This window comes from Chelmon rostratus, chromosome 7 (assembly GCF_017976325.1).
Source record: "Chelmon rostratus isolate fCheRos1 chromosome 7, fCheRos1.pri, whole genome shotgun sequence".
Taxonomy (NCBI): domain Eukaryota; kingdom Metazoa; phylum Chordata; class Actinopteri; order Chaetodontiformes; family Chaetodontidae; genus Chelmon; species Chelmon rostratus.
Window position 1 is genome coordinate 21,291,265 of NC_055664.1, and position 26,931 is coordinate 21,318,195.

A 26,931-nucleotide genomic window follows, 5' to 3' on the forward strand; every position below is an offset into this window, starting at 1 on the left:
GAAATGAATGAATGATCACTGTGGGGAAACTTAAAAACAGCTATCCTGAATGAAAAATACGTTCCCTCATGAGGTTTTTTTTTTTCCCAAGGATATTAGCAATATCCTCGAAAAGGAAGATGTTGTACAGAGGTAAAGAAAAGTCAGGCTGTATTCCTAAAACAGATGTTGTTTTCATTCTAAAGAGAAAAAAAAAATAGACTGAGAGAGTCAAGATTATACGTTTTAGGAAGACGTTGGCCAGCTATTGTAAAGTAAGTGGAAAACAGGACTGTCCTCCTGAGGGACCTCTCAGTGACTTTCACGTTAAAAGCTCATTTTCTTCTTCCCTAAATCCTGCTGCACTGAACATCATCCAAACTGCAAGCTAATGCAAACCCCTGGCACGGCTTCAAAGCAAGGCTGGTGTCTGCCTCACTTCCTCTGCCCCCTTCCCTCTGCTCCTTTGCCGCCCTCCATCTCGAGCAGTGTCGGAGCAAAGACTACAAAAAAAAAAAAAGGGCAGGACAGAAACTGCTTTCACCTCTAACCTACATCACTGAGTAGGAGTTGAGATGGAAACAAATTGGCTTCCGAGGATTGTGCAGAAGCAGCGCCTCTTTTTGGACTCACAGCTCTCAGAAATGTTTTTCACTTTTAATAGTCACTACAACAGCACAAACTTCTGCACATCCGACAGGAAAACTGAGTGGATTATTAAGGTGGACTGTGAAGCTGCTTAACAAAACCCTATACATGCTACTACTGACCTAAAGAAGGCAAACAAACACTTTAAAGTAATAACTTGGCTACTCCGCTGGACTGAGCTGAATGTGAATGTTCAGATGAGCTTAATAGCCTTCCAGCATCATTAAGAATTAATCTTGATAATATATTTCATGAATAATTCAATGGTTTTAAGTCCATGCTCATGTTTAAAATGCACTCGGTACTGTCTGAGTGGTCAGTGATGTAGCTAATTCCAGCAACCATGTCTCCTAGAAATTACATTTATATATTGAAAGATGTTAATTTATCAGGCATGAGGGGACGAAAAGACGAAAGAAAGACCATGGGAAACTGCATCATGGGAAGTGTAGGATCCAGGCTTTTTGAATGTTGACTCATTCTAGGGACTAAAAGTCAAGATGTCTCAGTTTTTGCTTTGATTTTGATGACTTTTTTACCTCTTATTCTATGAAACTGGAAAACGTCTGCAGTGATTGGTGTTTTTTTTTCCAGGTCAGATGAACGAATATAAAGCTGGTGCTGCTGTATGAATTTTATGAAGTTTTGGGTATTTAAAAAAGTGAGGACAAGTAACCAACAGTGTGCTGATTTTCTGGCTTCTTTAGAGTCTGCCCTGTGTAAAACACCAAATGTTAAAACAACTATAATATATGGTATTTTATTTCAATTAAGAAATTGACAAGCACTCATCAATCAACATATTAAAACATTTGTGCCGTCTATGCAAACTCACATGACGGCTCCTTAAAATAAATACTTTTAAGAGGAAATAATACAGACAGAGTATGTGAGGCTCAAACCACAAGTACAAACAAATTATCCAAATGTCCAAGAGACGAAAGGGTCTGAAAATTCCCAAAGTCAACCCCGATTCTCCAACGAAAAGTGTTTGTATAAAACAGCTAAGTATTTTTAAAAATACAGAATCTTACAAAAAAGTTTTATCTTCTCACTTCTTTAAATCACTGTAAAATATCAGCTGGTATTATGACAAGAAATCGTGAATTTTTCCATGTATATAACAATAAAAAGACAGAATGTGCTTCTGCATTTTTACATTAGTATTCACATACATCATGAGTGTACTGCATCATCAAAGTCCTCCACCCCTCTGATGGTGCTGCGATGGAGACAGGTGTATCACACCCCTCCAAGTGCTCCTTGTCGCCACATTGTGTGCCGAGCTGAAGATAGACACCGGTGACCATGGTAACAACAAAGGTGCAGTCAGTCCCGAGACACCCACATATTTGCAGGGACCTTGTCATTAACCATCCTTTCAAACAGTACACTGTCCATGCCCAGGCTATGTAAAACAATACACTTCACAGCCAAGTGTTCATTGTCTTTATAGGTTATATTACAGCGTTCACATTTTCTGTATATAAAACAAAACAAAACAAAAAAACGTATAAACGTATTCTTTTCGACAATTTGTCAACTTTCAAATGGTCCAAAAAAAGAGACAAAGTAGCCATCAACAGGAGAGGATTTCAAGAATACAGGTTACAGTACAAAAATGTGGTCCAGGTGGTAGCACATGAAGCATGCAGGTGTTATGTTGCCCTGCTCACCCCTAAAACCCTCATGCGAAGACATACTGTATAAAAAGGCCACATGGCTTTTCCTTCACTATTAAATGGGCGTGCACTCTGACAACTGGCCTCTTTGTCTGCTCTGCTCATCCAACGAAAGACCAAAAAGGTGCTTTTTCTTCCTATTGGTGGACAATCGACACAAAGCCTCATAGGGTCACTATGAGGTGTGTGTTTGGTACATCTGCAGGCTCCTGAAGCTTTTTACGACTGCGTCAAACTACTGATAAACACAAGCTACAGACGGCTCCTGTGACGGGAGCCGTTAGCTGGAAGAGACAGATCTGAAACTACAATGTTTTTTAATGCGGTCTTAAAATCCCAAAAGTTAAGGAATAGCTTGGCATTTTGGGAAATACGCTTATTCCCTTTTTTTTGCTTACAGAGAGAGCTTAGATGAGAATACGGAAACCACTCTCATATCTTTCCATTCAGTGCAAGGCTAGAGCCAGCAGCTAGTTAGCTTAGCCTAGCAAAAAGACTTTAAAAGCATATGCTCACACAGACACAAGTGCTATCCATCTTCTCATCTGACTCTTGGTAAGAAAGCGACAAAGTGTGTTTCCTAATCACATATAACAGTTCTTTTCAACACGAAGCTACAACCAGTTAGCTTAGCCTAGCATAAAGAAAGGAAACAGAAGGAAACATCTAGCCTGGCTCTACCCAAAGGTTAAAATATTGCCGTCCAGCACCTGTAAAGCTCACTAATTAAAAAGTTATACTTCGAATGGTTAATCCGCACAAAAGAAATGTTACAATTAGCCATTTTGGAGCCTGGCAACCAATGAGACTCCAGGAAGTTATAACCACAAAAATCCAGGTACATAACTCTCCTAAAAACAGCAAATTGTCATTAAAAAAAAATTAAACAAAAAAAAAAAAAGATAAAAGGATTTAATTAGTGAACTACAGACGTAATCTTCTACCAGTGAAGGCTAGCTGTTTCCTCCTCTTCTAGCCTGGATTCAAAGCTAAGCTAACAGGCTGCTGTTTGTAGCTTCACATTGATTGGACAGACATGAGAGTCGTATCGATCTTCTCACTGGACTGAACCAAAAACTACTCCCTTAAAACATGAAAATCACTGCGACTTTCTCAATTGAAAACATCGATTTCATGTGTGTACACAAGCCTCACAAGCAGTATCCCACCAAGGGCTCTGTGTTTGTTAAGGGATCAACGGGAGTATACTGTTTGAGCGTGTAAACAAAAGGCAGTTGGGCTTGAGCTTGAGTCTGCTGAGCTCCCCCTTCTTCAGATCACCCCAACGGGACGTCTCTAACCAGCCTCTAACTTTCTGCTCTAAGTGCAGGGGCTTAGCGAAGCCCTTCACCCCTAATTTTATATCTTTTCCATAATCTTTAACATCTGTACTGCAGAAATAACAACAAAAATATAACTTAGGATAAACTCTCTAGGCACTGTTTGATTTCCAAGGCTTTTTGTTGTAGACTGTGATAAAAGGTCAGCAAACAGATAAAAAAATTAATAAAAAGAAACACCAGAGAGTGATGGTTCTGCAGACCAAACACTTTCTCCTCTGTGATATATCAAGGTCCTCCGAGTCAGCTCACACAGCCAAACAGACTCGCTTCAAGCTCTGTGGTGGAGAGGCTGTCAGGGCAGAAAGTATCTAAAGGGTAAGTGAGTAGAAGTTTTCAAGGTTCAGTATCAGTTCCAGTCTTAAACCTATCTTTCTCCTTCATTAAAAGAAAACGAAGGTCGGATCTTAAGCCATTATCTTCTGGGGAATCTCTATAGAAGCCTTGATGAAGATGCAGTTGTCTCGGATGTAGTTCCTCTTCTTGATCTCCTCGTGAGAGATGAACTTGGGGTAGCCGAAGCCCAGGGTGCTCTCGTCCAGCGAGTTGCGGCTGCTGCAGGGCTTCTGGAAGTTCTTCCAGTTGGGGTCAGGGTTGAAGGTCTCGGTGATGTGCTGGGGTTTGGAGAGCGACGGGTCGCTCTGGTCCAGGATGGAGAAAGTCACCTTGTAGGAGAAGGGCCACTCCAGCAGGCTGTCGTACTCTCCCGGCAGCACGCGGATGTAGACGGACAGGTGGGAGCCTTCGCCGCTGCCGTTCCCGTTGAGGAAGGCCGACACCTGCAGCTTGTAGCCGTATCGGTGAGTGTAGAAGGGCGGGCTGAAGAACTCGTGGTTGCTTCGGAGTTTGGCCTCCTGGAGCTTGCGGGAGTAGTCGTTGAGCTTCCAGATGAGGACGCCGTCGTGACTAACGGACAGCTCCTCCATCTCCCTCCGCAGCTCCAGGATCTCCTGCCGCTGACGCCCTACCAGGTTGCACATCATAGTCAGGTGAGACTTAGTGGTGTCTTCCAGGTGACGACCGATAGCCAGTTTGGGGCACTGCCACAGAAACAGCAAAATGGTTTTTTATATAAAAGCTGCCGCACAGTGAGTAAGTACATTTCACACATACACAGCTCCATAAAGTAATGCAAACCTACTATCTGTTTAGATTTATTTCACACAACACTGCATATTTGCTGAATCTAGATTGCTTAACGTAATGTCAAATTGTTTCTGCAACCATTTATACTTATCATATGTCTATGTTGAAGTATAACTGGTCATAAACAGAAAACCATTAACATGTACCTAAATTAATTACATAGTAAACTGGAAAACTGGAGCTAAAAATCTATGTAACAGTTAATGGTCCAGGTGGAAATGAACAGTGTAAATAATGGAAAATACAATTGAATTGGGACATATTGCATGATCTTCCTTGAAAAGCTGGAGTTTTGTCTATAATGGAAGGAGGTCTCTGAATGTAAAGCTGGAGAGACAAAAGCTCTTGCAGCCATTTTGCATGCACTTTTGCGACGATCCCTAACTTCGGCTCCTCAGATACTGTTAAGTCGCACACAGTGCCAGGCTTCAGTATCGGATCATGAGATAAAAATAACATCTGTGCAACATCAGTTTCATCCTCCACTGCATAAATAATCTGGTGAAGACTGATGAAAGTTACAGAGGATTAACCTCTGAATAATATCTGAATACTGACCTTAAAATTGAAAAAAAATCTTTGTGTTCATATTTGGGCACAATGGAAAGTCATGCTGGAAAAATGTGCAATAAATGTGGATGCTGTCCATATCTGTTCAGTTCAGAGCGCATTATCTGGTCATGCATCCCCAGGCTGACAACTGAACCACAGATCAACTTCTATTTATGGGTCTGCCACACGCTGAACATGATAAAGATGCAGACATTAGATTATTATATTTAATGGTCACTCTGCTGTTCTTTCTGCTTTGCATCAGGCCATTTGTAAATGTTACACATCAAGCTTTCCAGATGCTTTGTGACTCTCAACAGAGCGAGGAGTCGACAACGCGGAGCACGATGCTCTTCCTCGAGTGTGTCCACATTTTCTTAAATTGACGTCAGTTTCAAAAATAGACAGAAATGCGCTGTCAGAATATAGAAGTGTTGCTCTCATTAAAATAGACCCTACAGGCAGGCGCAGTACTGTATGTTCAGAATATCATTAGTTTGGACACAGTGGGCAAGGATATGAAGGAAATATCATGAAAACAAGCATGTAAACAAACAAGTAAATTAAAATATATCAGCAGCAGTGTTAACAGAAAGGTTCCTCCTGAGGCAGAACTAGTCTCTTACGGTTGAATCATGCAGGTCAGTCTTACCCTGTGTTTGCAGCCGGCGTCTTTGAAGGGGCAGAGAACGAGTGCGCTGCCGCAGTTGTCCTTCACATGGTTGGCCAGATCCTCTCGGGCGATGTTGGGTGTGCCGCACTGGTTTGGGCACTGGACAGGAAACCGAGGGCAGTGGTACTGGTGGTTCTGCAGAGGAGTCAGGGACAGTGTTACTATGAGTGGTAAGAACACATGCTGCACAGCGGGGTCGCAAATTAATGGTTGCACAGGGAAAAAATGTCCTTGAAAGTTTCAAAAAATACGTGCGGTATTAAAAATGAGCCAGTAAAAATAGACGAGGCCATGAAATAGAAAACAACTAATCGTGCAGCCTGAAGCCACAAATGTTGGGACCAAACTGCCAACAACACACACAAATCAATGCAACTACGCAAATCTTTCAATCAATATAATGAAATACTCAATAACTGAGTGGTAGAAAACAGACTGAAAAATTAAATAATGGACAAATAATCTGATAACTGATTAATTGCTTACGTCACTTTTTGTGGTTTGTTGGTTGCGTTTCCTTTTGTTAAATTCCAGCAGAGTGAATTTCTTTGGGTTTTTGTTTGTTTTTGTTGGTTGGACAACAGAGCCAATATAAAGAAGGTCGGCTTGGGCAATTGAATAAATAAAATGAAAAGATAAAACAGGGCAGGAACTAAGGATTTTTTGAATTATAGCTTAATCTTTTTTTGACTCATCATGTAATCAAATTGTCTATAAAAGTCAGACAATTCTGAAAAATATCCATTCCAGTCTAAGATCATGTTCACAGGTCTTGTTTTGCTGGACCAACAGTCCAAAACCCAGATATATTAAATTTACAATGATATAAAACAGAGAAAAAGATCTAAAATATTTGCTGATAAAGCATTTTTTTTTGCACATTGACTTGAAAATGACCTAAGTAATTATTTTATTATCAAGATATTTCAATTATTTTTTTAACAATCGCTTGATTGACCAAACATTGCAGCTCTCAATAAAAATAACCATCAGTTGCAGCCCTATGAAGAAAGTGACAAGAATGAAATCTGTGTTTATTTACCATCATGCAATGCAAATTATGATCTCATACATTAATAAATCATAAAGAATCCCTTAAGATCATATCATCACCGTCAAACTGAGCAAAGATAAAATGATGAATGGGGAAAAAAAGCAAGCTTGGGTTATTCCATCTTTGCCCCAGAACATGGGGGAGTGGAGCATGACTTTTCAGCCTCTGGCCAGATGTGTTCAGAAGCAGGTGCTTCCACATAAAAGCCCAGACAGCAGCTCGCACTACCATCCAGCTGCCACAGGACAGAGACACCATGGATGACAACATGGAAACCTCCAGTGAGCCACATGCAGGACAGATGACAGGCGCAACGACACTGACAGGAGTCACAATCTGAGAGAAAATATGTCCCGACACAGGCTCCATCACGCCGAATATAAGCCAGTTAGTAACATGTATGTCTGACAGTAAAGAGTGTGTGAAACCGACCTGGATTGTGTCAAAGACAAACTCCTTGCCGCAGTACTTGCAGGGCTGTGTGCGCTTGGGACACTCGGCCATGCCGTGCTGGGACAGCAGGCGACGCATCATCCTCGCCCCACACTTGTTCTCACAGTAAACACTCTCCTGTGGACACACACCCTGGTGGTTCTGGGATAGAAAGGGGACACGTGATTACCATTCAGAGCTGGGTTATTAAATCAACGAAGTGTATATACTGCAGAGTTCATCGTTTGAAAGGGCCTTTAAATAAACAAACTACATAGTTTTTGTGAAAGCATGAGGCTGAGCTGCTGCTGGGAATATAAAGCAAGTAACCGAAAAAAAAAACACCTCCTGATAAGAAAACTGTATTAATAGATTCAAACAAACATTAAAACAAAGCCAGCACGACAAAGGAAATGCCACGTATCAATCTTTTTAACACACCTCTCATCATGTTTTCAAGTTTGATTTGAAATCTTACTGTACAGTTGTTTTATGCTGTAGTTTTTTTAAGGAATGACACTTTTAGTAGAAGATGTATTTATACTGCAAAAAGTAAAGCGTTAACAACAGCATCACTTCAGTGTTGGTATTGAAACTCAAGCAGTGGTGGAAGAATGATACACAGTTCAAACACGACTGTATAATTCCAGTGTGAGAGCCAAAAGGTGGATTAATGCCCCTGTAACTGTGTGCAGAGGGGGGACCATGTGGGCCAGAGTAAACAGAGGGGGCAGCGTGGTAGAGGAGGTGTTAGTGAGGAGACTCTGAGGTCCATCAGCCCGCTCGCTGAGCAAAACACATGGAGTATGAAAGACCCAGTCAAGGCTTTTTCCTTCTGCCAACACACGTGTTATTTCAAACAGACCAACGCGCTCTGAAGCCCGTGCAACACGTGCATCAGTCTCCCCTGCTGCTTCTCACAAAGACGTCTTTCATATATGGGTGGAAATTACGAGGCGGCACTTTGGGTTGTTTACGTCAAGCTCCCGCCGTGTTGCAACAGCAGGAAAAAAAGAAAAGTCATGAAAACAGGTGTGGAGGTGGTGTTTACCTCGTAGGCTTCACCGGTGAACTCGCTGCCACAGAACTCGCACTTGACCTTGCGCTTGGGGCAGTCATGCTGCAGGTGGTCGGGCAAGTCGCGGCGCGTCAGCTTGACGGAGCAGCGGTTGGGGCAGGGTATCACATTGAAGGCGCAGGTGGAGAAGTGGCCCTGAGGGAGGCACGGCGACGGAGAGGCATTAGACACACACACCCACATGTTGGGCGGCCAGCCAGGCCGCTGCCAGACAACAACAAAAGGTGAGGGAGGGCGGCAGCAGGCGCCAGGAGGAGATACAGGAGGAGAGAGTTTGATAGAGAGAGAAGAGCCAGCTTCTCACCTGCAGCTGCTTCATCTGGCCGGTCCAGCGGCAGCCCTCCTCGCTGTGGATGCAGCGGATGGGCAGCGCCAGGATCTGCTGCTCCAGCTCCGGGTCCGGGTAGATCTGAAGAAGAAAAGCAGGACGAGGTCACGAGGTGTTAGACAAGAGGACATGCTGTTATACGCCACTTTCATACAGGACACTGTCCAATGACAACCATGCATCTCCAAGTTTGGTGATTTGGAATTTTTCAGATAAAAATGCAACTCAACTCCTTAAACTAAATAAACCACAAAAAAACTCAGTGGATTATCTGAAAAAAGCAACATTATGAACCTGAGACTACCAATCAGGTTGACCAATCAAGAAGTAGTTTTATATGTCAGCCGGCCAACGATGAGCTGATTCTACTAACAGACTGTGCAACGAAACCCTGATACATCCTCCACACACATTTTTTTCATGAACACAGGAGCTGTACAGACTTTACGGGAGAAAATAGTCCCCAACAAAGACACTCTTCACTCCTGTTTGTGTTAAAACCACAGCTGCTTTAGGAAGTTAATTAGCTTTTTAAGAAAATATATATGATGTATTTGTGAGCTGTTTTTAAAGATGTTAGTCTTCAGTAAATGGACTCGGGGCTGAGAGTCACAAACAGCAGGGAAGTCGGGCTGACTAATGGATTTTTGGTTTTATTCTTTGCATGGGATCCACTGACAATAACAAAAATGGAGCATATCACCAGTCGTATCTTGTAAGTTCTCTCTGTATCACTTGCCTACCAGCTCAAATTGCTTCTGTCCCTTTCCTGCCTTCTCTCAGTCTCTCACATTTTTTAGGAAATGCTTTGATATTTTTGCTTAATGAAAGGAAATGAGTGGGCACCCTGCTTGGGAGGAGGGTCACAGACCTACGACAACACAAGACTGAATGTTGAGCTGTATGAAAAATCCACACACAAACACACACACACACACACCACACACACACCACACACACACACACACACACACACACACACACACACACACACACACACACACAGACAGACAGTCACGCTGATTGTGTTAGAAATCTGCAGCAGTGAGTCGACTCAGCCACTGCAGTGATAATGAGTTAGTTTATGGGTTTCTGGGACCTTTGAGAGACACGCAGAGAGAGAGAGAGATGGCGAGCAGAGGAAAAGATTTATTTTTCCTCGGTCACTGAGAGATGGAGATGAGTCAGTTTTCTGCCCAAAGACCCCAAATCCTCCCCTACAGTATGCATCCTGAGGATTTACAGCTCTGCTCTGCATCTCCATCCCCCCATGCTGTCGCACGAGCAGAGCACTGGTCAAACAAGAAAAGCCACTTCCTCAGAATGTCACAACAGCCCTCTAAACAAATAACAGCTCAGTAACAGCCCGACTGCGCTCACGTGCCTCTGCACAGAAACATGGGAGCCATTTGGAAAATCATCTGCAATAAAACGCGTCCGGTCGTCTCACTCATTGTTCCTAGCTGCTGTGCTGGGAGACAGATAAATAAGTGTATTAAAGCATAACCTTAACCTGTTAAATGTGCTCTGCAGAAGCACACATATATCTAACATTAAAACACATGCTTGACTTGCTGCACTTAAACAGTAGAAGCAGACGTGATTTTTTGGGGGTTTTTTTGCTGCCATGATCACATTCTTTCAGGAGAAGCAAAGAAGGAAAAATCCTCTGAAGCAGACTGAAACACTCTCTCATTGTTCCAGTCTTGGAATCTGCAGGGAGACGGCAATGATGACCTTTTAATAACTTAGTCCCAGGCAGATCGGTGGGGGGGGGGTTAAGCTCCTTGGAGCTCCAACTTGGGGGTTTATTCCGTCTGCTTTAGCCATTGTTAGTCCCACACTACTACTACTACTACAGCAGCACAATCCTTTAATGACTGCAACACTCTTTCTCTGCTGGTTGTGTTTGTGCACGTTTTTGAAGGACAGTCTGCAGCGAGCATTACAATAACCATGACAGTAGACCACCAGGACGGGGTAATTTGCAGGCGACCGGGAGCCTGTGAGGGTAAATAACAACGTCTGACAGGTGTGCCATGAGCACATCCTTCCCGTGGGGAGTCCCTGCTATTACAGGCGCCCTCATCGCTCTCAGCACAGCATGCAGACCTGCACTGCTGCCCCGCTGATCCTGCTGCAGCCGGGTTAATGGCTCGATGGCTAATTCAGGTTAATGCTAACTAACTGCATGGAAACGTTACATACAGTGGTCTACTTTCATTCTATGCTAAAAGCTGCTCAGAAACAGGGGCAATCATTTACTGCTCTCCCATGCATAGCTCAGAATTAAACCCTTATCCTCACTTTACAACAGAGGCATCACGTGGGAGCGAGACATCCTCTGACTTTGAATACAGTTAGTCACTATCTTTCTCCCCTCCGGGCACAATCTGATTAACCGCCTTTAAAAAACAAAGAGAAGAAGAGCTCAGTTGAAATTAAGACACAGCTCTCCTTTTCTGGACTGGGATGGATTTATCTGAGGAAAAAAACGGATTGGTTCAGATCATCTGAGCGCTCTGCTTTCCCACTGTAATGAAAGGAAATGCAACCTCTAAGTCTGGGTTAATTATTATTGCTTATATGCTATCCAGAGATTCACCAGTACAAATGTTCAGTTTTTTATAGTAACATTTTAAAGTCAAAATCACCATCCTGAATGTGCTTTCCTCTTCAAATCTGCCAGTGTGCACCTCATATCTCAGCCACATCTAGATGTTATGTAGCAGGATTATATTTATATCAGCGTCTGAGCTGCTTGTCTCCTCTGATTTGCATTTTTTTCTGGTTGGACCAGTGCACACACACTATTACTATTTACATTTCTGCAGCACCTGTAGTTTGACTATTTTTCATTCTTATATCACTTTTCATCAGATTTCTTTTCCCCTTCTTACAGCGTTTTTGGGTTTTATTTTGTACTTTGCTTCTCATTTGTTTTATATTTTAGCATTTTCAGTCAGGCTAGTGGGTGGATTGCCATAAGATTTTCTCAGACATTCACGATCCCCAGAGGCTGAATCCTACTGACACTGCTATGAAATTTGGTAAAGATATTCACATACTCTTTAAGATTGAGTGCAATAACTTTGCCTTTTGATCTAGCTTCACCATCAGGTCAAAGTTTTAATTTGGTTTATGATTAAATACCTGAAAAGCGAAGTTCAGCTGTACTTTGTGTTTCGCACTAACAGGCAAATGTTTGCATGCTAAAATGCTAAGCTAAGATGCTGATCGTAGCAAGCACCATATCTGCATCACATCAGCAAATTAGCATTGTAATTATGAGTATGTTAGCATGCCGACATTAGCATTTAGCTCAAAACACTGCTGTGCTGAAGTACAGCCTGCTGGCTGTATCATTGTTTACTCTGTTGTTTTACTGTTGTGCACTTTGTAACTCTGTTAGAAAAGTGCTTTATAAATAGGTTTATTATTATCTTATTATAGGAGTAAATGATTGAATTATAGCGCTACTCTAAAGTGACCTATTCTTCAGTTCATGAGGAGTGAATGAAAGTGTGTCATGCGGTGTAACTCATACCTTGGCATAGTCCAGCGGCAGCTGATCCTCCGGACACTTGAAGACACCCTCACTGCAACAAAAGAGCAGAAACGTTTTATTATCGGTGGAATCACTCAGAATAAAAGACAAAAACTGTTTACAAGCATCTCAACCGGGAGAATTGGCCATTTTTAAATCACATTCAGCGTTCAGTGAGATTACCAACTGTGACCCTGAGCGAGAGCAACCCGAGCTAAAAGGCACTTCTTTGACAGTCTGTGAGAGCAGCGCTGCTTTGCCCTCAGTTTTATTCTGTCTCTTCAAACACTCTTAATATGAGAAGTTCTCTGACTCATCACATTGTATGACGTACAAACACACACTCAGATACACGCACACGGCACAATAAAGTCAGATCTTTGAGACACTGGCTTTGAGATAGATTTTTATTACTGCAGAGGACAAAACTACACGTTGGAGCCGGATTTATTTATAATACATAAAGGGATGATTGATGATCCGCTTCCCAGCTGCTTTTTCTGCTTCTCTCACAGCTTAGAGTGAGTGTTTAATTTTTGCTCTTGTTTCGCAGGTAATGTGCTAGTTTCAACAGGCTTCTGTTTCCCTGAGAATAAAGCAGTGCAAACTTCGCCTTCCTGCTCGAGGCTCTTCTTCGATTCGCTGCTTTGCTGGTGCGAGAGTGGGTTTTTGTTCTTTTCCTCCCTTAAGCAGTTTAACCCAAAATAAGACTTGAACTCTCGTTTTACGACAGGCCCCCGCGCAGTTTCTGCGGCGCCACGGAGGAGCCCTCACTGGCCTATTTTAGGGCCAGATGAGCGAGTGCCACAGCTCATTAAGGCAGCCCCCCTCACAACGTCCCTACCCTGATGTCATCATGAAATATTCACACTTGTAAATAATGGAGGCAGCAGCCACTGGAGGTGAACTGCTACACACAGTCGCGCCGCAAACTCATCCGGACGCACAAAGGTTACTTCAAAAAACAGAAAAGGCAATCTGTGGCTGATCTCTCGAGACGTCAGCGGTGTCACGTCTGTCTCGAGCTCCCCTGCTGTGTCTGGATCAGCGATATTCTCATAGACTGTCTTCATTTCCAGGGCTATCATGGATTCTCATTGGTTCCAGGTAATCTGCAGCTTCACTGATACTGAAAATAAGCCCTAACCATCAATATTTACTTTGTTTTTCCACATGAAATCTACTGCTACAGACAACGGGGATGCACAAAAATGTGTTTTGTTCAAACATCACATGCCCTGAAGCTTGATCTGACCTCCCATGCCAAGAGGCCTCTCATACCCCCACCATGCCTGAATTATGTTTAAACTAATTAAGGGACAACAGTGTGCAAACAGTAACTGTTTGCCCCTTGGTGCCTTAATATGTTTGGCTGCAGTGTCACCTGACCGCGGCTCCCAGAGGCACAGGGACATGTGACAGGACGGGAGTGCATGTGCACTTCGTCCCGTCTACCCAGCTGCTATGAAACCAGGGAGTGTGCTGAAGGGGGGGATGGGAGCAGAGGTTAGGCCTGAGAGGGAGGGAGGGTTGATGAAAGGGGGGTGGAGGAGGGAGGTTAATGCATGACGAGACAGCAGTAATTCTCCTCCATTAGGGTCACTGTGTCAGCAGGGAGCTGGAGACCAATTAACAAGCCACAGTGGGCTGTAAAGAGGGTCAATTGATTAGAGGCTAGGAGGACCCAGTCAGCATCTCATGTGCAGTGTGAAGTCATTTACCGTCCTCATCGCCATCGCCGAGGAATCATCTCACGCTGTGGAGGGAGAGGCACAGCGAGCACTGCCTGTCCTACAACCACGCGGCGAGAGGAGATGGGAAGCGACATGCTCTCAGCTCCGGACAGGGGACAGCCAGAGGCCCCCGTCTAGCTCGGGCCCCGTATCTGACGCACAGAGAGGCAGACAGGCGAAAACAGCCTAGTCACAGACTGTCAGGACGATTCCTGCCCTGGTCGCAGAGAAGCTCCCGCAGCCACACATTCATGTGTTCGGCCCCACTGCTGATAATACCGCTCGACTCTCTTGGTCGCCCGTGAGACGAACTCGCTGCCGCTTTGTGACAACGCATTAGCAGTGAAAGGTGGAGCCGATGTGAAGCACAGCTCCTCTTCAGTTTCATCCAGCTTCTGCGACTACCAATTCCTCTGACTACTTTCGAGTTGAAACAAGAGAACAGCAATTGATTGTTTGTACTGAAAGAAAATGTCAGGAATGAGCAGAAAATGCTATTACAGCATCCCAGACCCTCAGGATTCAAATGCCTTGTTTTATCTGACCGATAGTTCAAATGATAAACTACAATTACCGCCTTAAGGTTGTTTGTCTTCGCCAACCAGTCAAGCTGCAGTTTACATCCATGCCAAACTCATAATGCCAAAGGAACTCAATTAAAGGTATTTTGGTAAAATGGAAGTTATGACTATATTGGTATGTATGATTCCAGTATAAACCTGCTGTCTTCACTTAGAGACTATTTTTACAGAGCAGTACAGAGGACTGATAGAGAGCTTCATCACATGGCGCGACTACAATCACCTGAAGCTCAATATCAGCAGAATCAATGAGCTTGTGGTGGAATACAGTGCTTCACACATGGACACTGCTGCAATGAAGCTACAACTTCACAACAACAACTTGTTTAACCCGGCAGAAGGAAAGATGCATGCAATCAGGACAGTTTCAAGGTGGACGCCAAAGAATAGTGTCACCAATTCAGTATCTGACCAAATGGGAAAAATGGTCACAGTCTCCCCTTCTGTTCCCGAGTTATGGTGCTGAATAACGCCCAGAAAAGTGTTTCTGCTGAACATTATGATGTCACAGTGAAGTTGACCTTTTGGATGCAAAATGCCACCACTTCATCATTTTATCCTCTGAGGCATTTGTGTACAATGTTGTAATAATTACCATATGAATTCTTGAGCTGTGTGTGGTCCCATTGACCTTTGACCACCGAAATGAAATCAGTTCACCCTTGAATCCAAGTGAACATTCGCGCCAAGTTTGAAGAAATTCCCTCAAGGCTGTCGTGAGAAATGACATTCACGAGTCAGATTCTGAAAAGTGAGGATTTCCTCTTCAATATGACACAACAAGCACCTGAAGATGTCACCTTGGGCTCTGGATTAATCGTAAGAATAATAGAGAAGTTAATCAGTGGGCATTAATCATTAGTTTGCAGCCCTGATGCAGTCATTAAAGGATAAGCATAACTGTTTCACTAAGCCCAAAGGGAAAACTCCTTTGTTTGCATCATTGCAAGTGGGAACTTGCGCCTCACATTCAGGTTCTTTTAAAACAAGTTTCACACAAATGTTTGTCTACCACTGATCTCTGACCACAGTTCACACCCTCGTCAACGAACATCCGGGCGGAGAGGCTGAAAAACAAGTGTTGCAGAGGAGCAGCTTAAAGACTGGACAGCGTACGGCAGAGTACAACCACCTCATTAAAATTTCATTGCCTCCTTCTGTGAGAGCAGTGGAGGCTCTACAGCTGCTCTGCTGCAGAGACGCTCGTGTCTAAATCACCTCAAATTCACAAAGCTATCACATTGTGTTAGCTTGTGGAAAACATACCCCCCCTAACTAGTCAAACCCATCATCGCCTTGGAGTCTCTCTCGCCTCTTATTGCCCCCTCTCTTCCCTCAAATCTTCTTTTCAGGCTCAGATTAAACAGCCAACCATTCATGCAGCAGATACCACGAGGACCGCCGTCACAACATGCTTCGTCACTCTGCGCACGGCTCCTGACAGGCAGACGGTGAGACTACAAATCCCTCAGGTTTAATCTCACCGGCACGGAGCAGAGGGGTGTTTGTCGAGCGACAGCGAAGGGCCTGCAGGCCGCGCGGAGGGCACATGTTGGTGACGGACACCACAGCGTTACCTTGAAGCCTGCTCTAACTAACACAGACACTAAACAAACCTTCCAGTGCTTGCCACTGTAGCGGGCAGGGCTGTCCAGACACACGGAGCAAACTCAATCTCAAGCACGAGGAGAGTACAAATCTGTGGCACATTAACACTTTAAACAGACCTCTGTCACACGAGGTATTTTCTCATTGGCTCAGATAGCATCGGGAGCCTTGACTGAACTTATCTCCTGCTGGAGCTCAGCGCCAGCTTTCATGTTCATCCTCGCGCTAAACCCTTTGTGTCTTTTCAAGTTATAACCAGGATCAACGTTTATATACACAAACAAAACCTTAGATTCCACCGGTGCCCTCCGTGCAGGCGTTTGGTCTCACAGCTGAAACCGAACTCCCTGCCTCTCCTCTCAGGAAGTTAGAAGAAAACAGGAATTTTGTTTTATCTCAGATTGAGTTCCTATAATCTCCCAAATCCATCTGGATTTGAGTTTGTGTGTATAAGACTGTGTGCAGTCATGACTTCTTTCTTCTGAGCCTCCTATTGTGAACAATAATTAGTACAGTGTGTGACTAATAGTCAATAGTCAATCTGCAACAATTTCATGATTGATCAATCATAAAAATGTACAAATTATCTGCAGATTTTTCCTCAAACATGCAAAGTTTAACTTCTTAATTAGAGGTGTGGATTTTGTTTTGGCAGAGTCAGGCTAGCTGTTTCCCTCCATTTCCAGTCTTTGTGCTAAGCTAAGCTCACAAGCTGTTGGCTGTAGCTTTATATTCACGGTAAAGACATCAATCTTCTTGTCTAACCCTCTGCAAGACAGAAAATGAGCAAGTTTCCTGAAATGTCAAACTATTTCTTTAATGATAATCTTTTGTTGGTGCCTTAAACTACACAGAACCAAAGTATGACTGTCCTGCAAAGAGGAGATGAAGTACTGTGGCTCCACTGCGTTCACTAAATGACATATGATTAAGAGGCAAAGCTGATTAATCAAATCAAACTGAATGCAACTGTGGAAACAGATCTTTGACAGCAGTGTAACCAATTCCACATTTTACTAATACTAAAAAAATACTGCATAAACCCATACTGAATGTTTAAGTATAGTGTATTTAGTCTAGAGGAAATCAACTTAGTAGTTTTGTGCTGACTTTAACATTATGTGTGACTTTGGACGGTTCTTGCACTTTAATTATGGAAACTTCACAAAGAGAAAGCAAAATGTTTTTCCAAAGATTTAATAGTTTATTTTTATGTTTTCCCAGCTGTCTCCGGAGCTGTCTCACCACAACCCACAATTTGTTTTCATTTCTTCCAAATGAGAATTGAGGAACTGCCTGTGAGTAGCACAACATTTCTGGTGCTCAAGCAATTTGGAACAATGGCGCATACCCACTCCAGAATAAAGCTAATTTAGTATGTGTGCTGTCATCTTTCTGTGTAGTTAATTTTGCACAGTATGAACAGACTAAATACTGAAAAACTTGAATTAGTTCTTATGGAATTGGGGCGCAGCTTAAAGGTGTAGCAACCCCTCCCAGCAGCCCCTGCAGGCTCTCAAACCGCCTGACAATCCCTCTTCAAAACAACTTGCTCTCACTGCCTCAACCATGACGCTGCAGAAGGTGTTTGGCCTGCAGGAGCTCTTTCTCTCATCCTCACGACGAGCTGGATTAACTCTAATGTGAGCAGTCGGAGCTGACTAAAGTGGCCTCTAAATGAGGTCGAGTGACGGGGGCTGAGGCTGGGTGGCGTTTCCACCTGTGCAACCCGATACACCGTGAGCGCAGAGCTCCCGTCGCCCACGGCTGCTTCGCCTTTCAGTCGAGGCCTCTGTTTGTCTGAAAAGGGAGGAGCAGCTCCTACTTTCACAGGAGTGTGATGACACACGAGCCCACAGGTGGATTGACTGCGCCGTCACAGGCTTTCTGTGTGGGACATCCACGCAGAGTGATGCTGTGACAGCTTCTTGTGTGGGATTTAATACTGACAAGATAAGCTGTCCATACCTGGGGTTTGCTATATGTGCATAAACCCTCTCTGACGTTTGTAGTGACATTGTCTTCTGCTACTAATAATAGGAAGGCAAAGCTAATGTCTATATATCTAAAATGTCTACATCAGCGTGTTAGCATTAGCGAGTAATGGCGTAAGAGGTTTTTTAAGTATATAAAATACTAATCCAGAGTTGAAACTGGTTGCTATCGCTGTCATCTGTTGATTCACAAAAACTAAAGCAAGTAGGATGCAAACTCTTGCAGGATAACACTTCTTGTATAGCTTATTACTGCCCTTCCTGCACTCTGCAAAGCCTTTCAGCCAGTTAAGCGGCGGATACTTAACTCTTTAGAAAGAGAGGCTGAAAAGAGGATATTATTTTTTATTTTATGGGACTGGTACAACCTGACATCCTCCTGTAATTTTATGAAATATAATAAAGGTCATCTGTTGGCTTAATCTTGTTCCAACGTGCTCTGTCCTTACTTTGTAAAGTCATTAATTACTGACCATATTTCAACAAACACAAGGTCATCTGATGAATATTAGTCCAGTGTGATTTAGTATTTCAGTAATTAGGTCTTTTTTTCATGAGCGGCAAATAGAGCAATTCATTTGATGAAGGAGTATTCAGAAAGTCAGTAAATCTGAGTGAAACCCTCAAATATGACTTTTTATTTATCACATTAATTATCAGAAAAGCACAGAGATGAATTCTGACCTGTTAATTCTACTCTGCTGCAAATGGCACATTCCTCCCGTAAATGCATTTCTACAGTAAAGTTTCTGATTGATTTCAGGAACCTGTTTGTTGAGTTTGGCAGACACCCGTCCATAATATGACACCTGTAAAATACCGTCTGACTTCCTCTGCTCGTCACTAACAACCACTGACAGCTGTTTCATATTAGGTAACAATGGCTGACAGAGTGCAGGTCATGGTCGTCAACAAGACAGAAATAAATTACATCTGACTCAGTGTCAGACAACCTTAAAAAGAAAATTAAACAGCTTCCTGTGGCGATCACACACAAGCCTATTCATACAAATCAAGCAAAACTTTTAGGCGTAGTTTAAAATCTCTGCTTTATGCTTCCTCATCCAGACGAATACTATTTTTTATTGTGTTGCTTTGCCAAAGCAGCAAGAAAAAAAATGATGCAAGTAGAAGAAAGGCACTACTATGAGAGTGTATACTGTGAGTGTGTGTGTGTGTGGGTGGATGTCTGGCCTCTTTCCCTGGCTTCATCTCCAGCACCCCATGTAACACACTCACTGGGACCAAATGTGGACCAAGATAGAAAAACCATTAAAATGATGCTTTTAGTGTGATCCACGCTGACACTACCTACAAAACGTGAACAAAAGAAAGCAGGTCCTGATGCTGCCGGGATTTTGTTTCCTCTCCTTTGTAATGTTCCTACGCAGAGATAACTCTACAACCGCGCAAACACACGCTGCAGATCCTGACTGTCAGGACACCTGAGGCCATCCCCGCTCATGCCATCATCGCTTATGTAATGATATTCATTTCTCCTTGCAGTTCACCTCACCGCGCTGACATTTGTGAGCACAAGCCATCTGCGAGCGAGTTCACGCAGCTATAAAGCTTCCAAACGTTAACAAATTCTCAGTTTGTTTTTCTTAAATGTCAGCTTTGCACAAGCACTGGCAGCAGATAAAGAGTAATATGACTGTGTGCTGTATGTTGTTTAAGAACTCTGATGGAGCTGATTTAGTCCTTTATTTTTACAGGATGGCGAGAGATTGTTGAAGAGATCCTGAAAATATTCGAAACAGAAGTTGATTCATTCGTCAAATTATACCTACAAAATCCCTTATAATCTTCTGGCGCAGGACGAATATCTCTTTTAAACACTTTTGGCTGCCAGCACAAAAGCCATCACACAGACATGGCTGCAGGCAAACCCTGACAACACAGAAAGACTGGACTGTTGTCAATGAAACGCATACTAAATACTGCATTTAGACTAAAATACGAACATTACACTGCAAAAAATGCAAGTGAAAGATGTAACCTATGCCATTGAAATACCCTGTTCCTGTACAAATACTGTGCTGCTCCAAATGACTGTCATGTTTTTGTGCTATGAGTTTATTAAGATCTTTCCGTAAAGCAGACCTACATCTCCTGGATGGAAATATTTGCTTGTGTGAGTATAAAAGTATCTCTGAGAAAACGCTGAAGCAAATCAGTTTGAATTTGTGAGCAATTAGACGACGAGTCATCACATCGCCAGAGGTGCGGCACCGTGGAAAGAGCCACCTGCCAGAGGACGAGCTACAAAAACAGAGTAGTAGGAGGAGAGGGGGGAGAGGAAGGAAGGAAGGATGGATGAATAGGTGGAGGGAGGGTCAGAGGGAGGAGGAGCAGCCATCTGTAGGCTGAGAGCAAGCCTGTGAGATGCCATAATCCATCCTTAAGTGTGTGAGGAGGGGAGGCAGCGCTTGGAAGTATTTATAATCCCCTCGCACTGTCTCCTTCCATCAGTGTGATCGGGTTTTGACACACAGTCCTTATCAGACAGGGGAGGGTTATAACATGAAATGCTAATCCAGCTCATCTTAGTTTGTTTCTGTTGCCTTTAGGAATTTGCAGCCTTTATGAATTCAGCTTGTTTATGATATTCTAAATTCAGAGGAATAATTTGCTGTTTGCTGTGTGTCAGGGTGTTCGATGAGAAGATTGACGCCAGTCCTGTGTCTGGAAACTGCTAACCTGGCACTATCTGAGGTTGTTTGTGCAGCTTAAACAAACAAGTTAATTAATTATCTTTAAATAGAGAGAGGCTAGCCGTTTCCCCCGATTCAAGTCTTTGTGCTAAGCTAACTGCCTGCAGGCTGTAGCTTTATATTTGGAAGAGATAGCCTATAGAGTCTAAAAGTCTGAAGGAAAGTTATTAACAAAATGTGCACGTGCGATGTTAAGAGTGTAGCTGAATATTTAGAGAAAGACTGCCAGCAGCCAATTACCTTTGCTATGACTGCTTAATTAGCTTAGCATAAAGCACCCCCAAGAAATAATCAGCCCCCTTTTTTCTTTTTCTTTTCTTTTGCTATGTTTTAATACATTAGTTTTTGTACAATTTAAATACAAATATATATAATAGGTTAATTAGTGAGCTTTAAAGGCTAGCTGCTTCCCCCTGTTTCCAGACTTTGTGCTAAGCTAAGCTAAGTGACTGTTAGCTTTACAGTACCATACAGACATGAGAGTGGTGTCAATCTTCACATCAAACTTTGGGTAAGAGAGAAAGCGCATATTTCCTAAAATGTCAAAGTACCTACCAGCCTGCTGAAAGAACTGATTAAAATTATCTGGCTTTCAGCCCCAGTTATGCAGGTTCATACCGATACAGATGTTTTTTTACTGCGCTTGGCTGGCATCAAATAAATAAAACTGCAAATGTAATAGATTGCTGTAGGATCTTTTGTTTTCCTGGTCGATTTCAACCCCCAGATTATACGCCGTGTGCAGGAGGTACAGGAAAATCAATCCACTTTCATTAACTGCTGCTGATCTGGGCACAGGGTGGGGGTTGACAGAAATACGTCTGTCCCATCAGTGGTACTGGGGGCTGAGCTCATGCATGCATGAGTGCAGCCACCCTCACCCACGCAGTACACAGCGAAAAAAAAGGAGACCACCATAACGGAGGCGTAGCCACACGCACGAGGGCCCGCACCGCGTACATGAAAGGAAAGGAGGGCTTGAAAGGAGATGCTTTACGTTTGATCTGGTTGAAGGGCGGTTTGTGGAGGGGCGGGGTGGGTGGAGTACTGCGCCGGAGATCAATGAAAGTCCTGAGCTTTAACATGTCGCACATGTGAGAAGGACCTACTGCTCTGTGGAGAAGTGCTAAAAGCTGCTGTCAAGGTTGCACTAGGTGCGAAATACCCCGCTCTCCATTTTACTACGCACTGTCGCACATTTGTGAAGACCGAAATGATGCCAAAGAACAAGAGAGTGATCAACTGCTATTCACCAACTCAGCCCAAATGGAAGCAGTTACAGGCCGTAAATTTCTCCGGACACGTGTGAATTTTAGCTGTTTTAATCGCAGATGGCTGCTCTAATTTTAGCTCAGCTTCAGAGGGCAGATTTCTGCTCAAAAGGGCGATCTGCAGCGATGGCGGCCGGCTTCGAGGAGCTGCCACACTAATCCTGTGGAATGCCTGCACTGGACGGAGGGGCTCTGAGATTGCCAAGGCATAGCCTGGCCTATTAAAAGGAGAGCGGCCTGCCAACGGCATGCATATGGCATTGGAAAAGGAGTACCAGACACAGTCGCCTTCAAACAGCATTAATGAATCAGCTATTGGAGCCACAATCATCAAGAAGCGCAGCATGAAATCGCAGCACTAATACAGATTAAGTGTGGAAGCAGCGTGCGCTTCGGGCTATTGTACAAGCTGTCTATCAAAAAAAGAGAAAATGGATGTTAGGCATTTTCAATCAGGATGTGAATGCCGCAATAATAAGGTGTGTCATCCAGAAAACAGAAACTTGCTAATGTGCAGGTGTTCAGTTTGAGGTGGTTTCTGTTTCTGTCAGCTCCGAGTTTACACAATTCCTTGCCACTAATTTTCCTTGGTGTCTCATATATGTCTGCTAAATATGAAGCAACAGCCGTCTCGCTGAATTATCTGAACAGCTAGCCTGGCGTCGCCCAATTGTGCTAAAACTTCAATTCCAAAGAAGCTGGGATGCTGTGCAAAGTGTAAAAACAGAATGCAATAATTTGGAAATGAACTGTGTTTAATCCAGTCAAAAAACAGTTTCCAGTCTTTATGCTAAACTAAGAGAAGCTAACCAGCTGCTGCCTGTAACATTAGCTTCATATGTAGCGACAGATATGGAAAAAGTATCTTGGCAATTTTCAATGTTTTTATGAACTTCTGACTGAACTAAAGCATTGTCGATGGCCAGAATATAACAAATGATTGATAGTGAGGTGAGTTTAATGCCCTGAAAGTAGCAGATAAATCATTTCTTTATGTGAGATTCCCACAAGATTTATAAGTCAGGAAAGTTGCTGTTCAAGCATCCACCCTTGCAATATGAAACCTCCATCAGTCAGGATGGGATCTTAATGGAGTCTTTCTACTATCCTCCCTCACAGTACTAATACAGATACAAAAAAATCAACCCCGACACAAAATCCCACAAGGCATTTGTGCTAAAAAGCCATTAAAATCTAAAAAAGGATTTGATATCCTGGGGTTTCATGCTCCTTTAACCAATTAAGACGCTGTGTACGAGGTCATCCCATAGTAGGATCATTCACAAGACGCTGCCTAAACTTTCGAGGTGTGGATTTCAGTGTGGATTATGCCTCAAAATGTTTATTTTTTTGTCAAGACAGTCTTAACTCCTGTGGAAGAATGAAGAGGAATGTGCCAATGGCTTGTTAGCTGGTCCTAACGACTCATTATTCCTGCGTAACGACCTCCTTTTGCTCTCCGTGGGGTTTGTTTTATGAGTTCCAAAACCACCAAGATCTGTTTCGCCCAGCCCAGAAGCCAAGAGGGACAGTTTCTCTTTAAAGGGAATTTACTCCACTCTTGGCCACCAGAGGCAAGGCATCAATCACAGGCCACTTAGAGGTAAAGTTTCACGATTTAGCAGCACCTATAGACGCATGATCTCACGGCACCAGCGGAGGGAAAGGCGAGCTGCTGCTTTGCTTGCTCTCATCGTGAATCACATTTTATAGCAATTCGTACGCGGACTGCTTCACTTCACTTGTTTATGAGAGTCTTCTCTCAGTGCCAAAGCCAACAGCAGACAAAGAAGGCAGTTGTTTTTAATGCATGCAGATCTGCTGTGCACCCCCAAGGGAAAGAGCCTCAGAGCAACACAGCTCTCGTCACCCTTCAATTATGGCTATTCTTTTATTGCTGAGTGACTGTCACTCCTTTGAAAATATGTGGAGCAAAAGTGAGTTGTAAACAAGCTGAGAGGGAAAACAACACAATGTCTGCAACCGTGCTTGAATTCTGCAGGGAAAACGGACCACAATAGCTTCTCATATCACAACCAAGAGGGGAATGAGCAGATTATCTCACCTCATTTCTGCACCGTCTCCACCGCGACCAACAGCAGCAGGTGGGCAGTGCAGATAATCCCTCCGCCCAGTCACATCGTGTGGGCAACAGATCTAATTAACCTGCACCTGCTCACCCCGTGCACCGGAAAAGGAAATGAAAAACAAAAGATCTGCGGTCCTGACTACAATTTGTGATTTTAACTGTGCTGCATCATGTGCTGCATCTTTGTGTTTCCATCTGTATGAGAAAAGGATCGTCCATCGTCGTTTCCCCGCAGTGGGTCACAGCCGCCGCTGGTTTGGTGCTTTGAACACGAACTTATCAAACTGCTGGTAACACCTAACACCAAGAGCAGCTCTGCAGTCATTAACCAGCTGTCTTTTTCTTCACTGTCCTTCAAAGATAAGCACTACACACACACAAGCACACACACACACAAACACACACACACACCTCTCGAGCTGACCTGTTATGTGTGCACGAGATAGCAGGTGTGGGTAAATCATTATCAGCTTTGCCGTGCGAGGGAGTTATTTTAGTCCGATCCCACAAGAACACCTTCAGAAAAAAAATGTGCAATGCCCTCTGTGACACACCCATTAATTAGCTGGAGGTGGAGGTGAGTCCGATTGTGCAAAATGTTTTCTATGTGTCGACGCAGTGACTCAACCTCATTGATTGTTGGATTCAAATGCTGTGAAACTGATAAGCAGCATTAGTTTCTGCATCACTTGGACTCTGCCAGAGGGTGTCTGAGGCCACGGTGAAGTGAAGACGGTGCAGAATGGAGATAGGATAATGATTTGGATTTTCCCTTGTCAAAGTCTGTGACCTGCCTCGCTGTGATTCACCGTTATCACAGCGGCGTGCGGGAAGCACAGCCACGAGTCTGATGTGTCATGAGTCACTTGTGTTCCTCTCCGGCAGAAAGCTGCAAACTTTTGTTCCTCTCAGCCTCGTCTTAACTTTCTTCCTCGACGCTGCTTACCTTCAGAAAGTTGTCAAATTGGTGCCTCGCTTTCCCCTCAGATACCCAAAAAGAAAACTGCGTTATATAATGTGAGTCGCGGCTTCCGGCTCATTTGCATTTCCATTGAACTGCGAGCCGAAAAGCTCCTTTTCCTGATTTGTCAGTTTGTGAGGTGTGCACATCATTGGCAGTGACAATTTTAGGTCCTGTGCTTTTGTGTCCATGGTAACTGGGAGGGAAGGTGAGGGCTTTTTCGGTGTGTGTGTGTGAGGGAGCAGTTGGCAGACAATGAGCATACACAGACACATGCACTAATTCACAAAAAACAAACAATCACTGCTTGCTGCTTCTATTATCAGCCCCTATAATCACATCTCAGACATGCTCTGGCTCCTGTTTTCTCTTATCAGTCTGAATCTGTGAAGAGTACAAATAGATAACATCCAAAACAATACAGAAACCCGCCCCCGGCCTGTACGAGCCCTCCTCTGACTGACTGTGAGCCAGCTCAGAGCCGCGCCTCCTGCAGTTGTCCACTTCTCTGCTCCGTGGAGGCAATTTCTTTGTTCGGAGAGGCGAGGTGCTGACGTCAAATCGCCTCCTTTGTTTCAAAACGCCTCAGCTGCATTGTTCGTCTAGCGTGAATTCTTCAACCTGCCCCTGTAGCTTGGAGCAACAATGAGATACACGACAAGATTTTTCAATCAGCGCATAAAAGAGCAGCAGAGGAGCAAAGATGAAAATACAAAGAGGAATTGGCAATTCCCATTCCACCCATTCCTCTGTTAGCTAAATTATATGCAATGCTTAAAGCTGCAATGAGTACCACTCAGCTGCTTCTGTCTTTAGAGTTGTATTCTGCAACAAGTTGTCTAAATAAGCAGAGGTGTTCCTGAAGGGCTGCAATCAACCACATTTATATTGTTATTTATTGAGTAATCAATGGCAAAAATGTACTTTTTTTTACTATTTTCGGATATTTTCAAGGCCAAACACTTAAGTGATTAATTGGGATAGTCATCTGCACATTAATCCACAATTAAAATAATCATTAGTTGCCAAGTGAGGTGTCCCACTTGTTAATCTACCACCACAAGCAGTCAATCCAGTGCCATTTCCATGGTTGGTGGGCTTAGAAAGTCTAGGAAACAAGCGCTCCTTCATCCTGAAGAGGTTGACTGAATGATCCATCCGGACGCGCACCTGACAGAGCGACTTCCTGCACGGCTCCCTTTCACGGGATCAATGGTTTGCTTGTGCAGAGGGAGGAAGACGGAGGTGCAGAGCATTAACGCTGTGTTGACATATCTGAGAATGAGCTGCGAGCGAGAGCGCGAGACACAACACAAGAGAGTTAGTGTACTTGACGGGTCATTGAGCTGTTTGGTTAAAGGACCACCACAGTAAACAGACCAGCTGATGAGAGGAAGAGTCTTGGCAGGAAGGAAGCCCTCCTCGCTGGAGGGAGGGGGGCGGAAAGGCTGAGGGGCAACTGGGCAATGACCTTAACACTGATGCGGCCCCTGTGGATAAATGAGTATAATTCAGAGT

General features: G+C 43.6%; 1 protein-coding gene across 1 annotated transcript in view; it reads right to left on the reverse strand.

The window, feature by feature from the left end:
* Nucleotides 1-1,371: 1,371 nt before the first annotated feature.
* The window catches only part of traf4a (tnf receptor-associated factor 4a), a 37,616-nt gene continuing 12,056 nt past the window's right edge, over nt 1,372-26,931 (reverse strand). Inside the window, exons 2-7 of the mRNA XM_041941328.1 lie at nt 12,460-12,511; nt 8,889-8,993; nt 8,558-8,719; nt 7,507-7,668; nt 6,000-6,155; nt 1,372-4,689 (exon numbers count right to left, since the gene is read on the reverse strand). Coding sequence (XP_041797262.1) covers nt 4,057-4,689; nt 6,000-6,155; nt 7,507-7,668; nt 8,558-8,719; nt 8,889-8,993; nt 12,460-12,511 — 1,270 coding nt within the window. The 3' untranslated portion in view covers nt 1,372-4,056. The remainder of the gene's footprint in view (nt 4,690-5,999; nt 6,156-7,506; nt 7,669-8,557; nt 8,720-8,888; nt 8,994-12,459; nt 12,512-26,931) is intronic.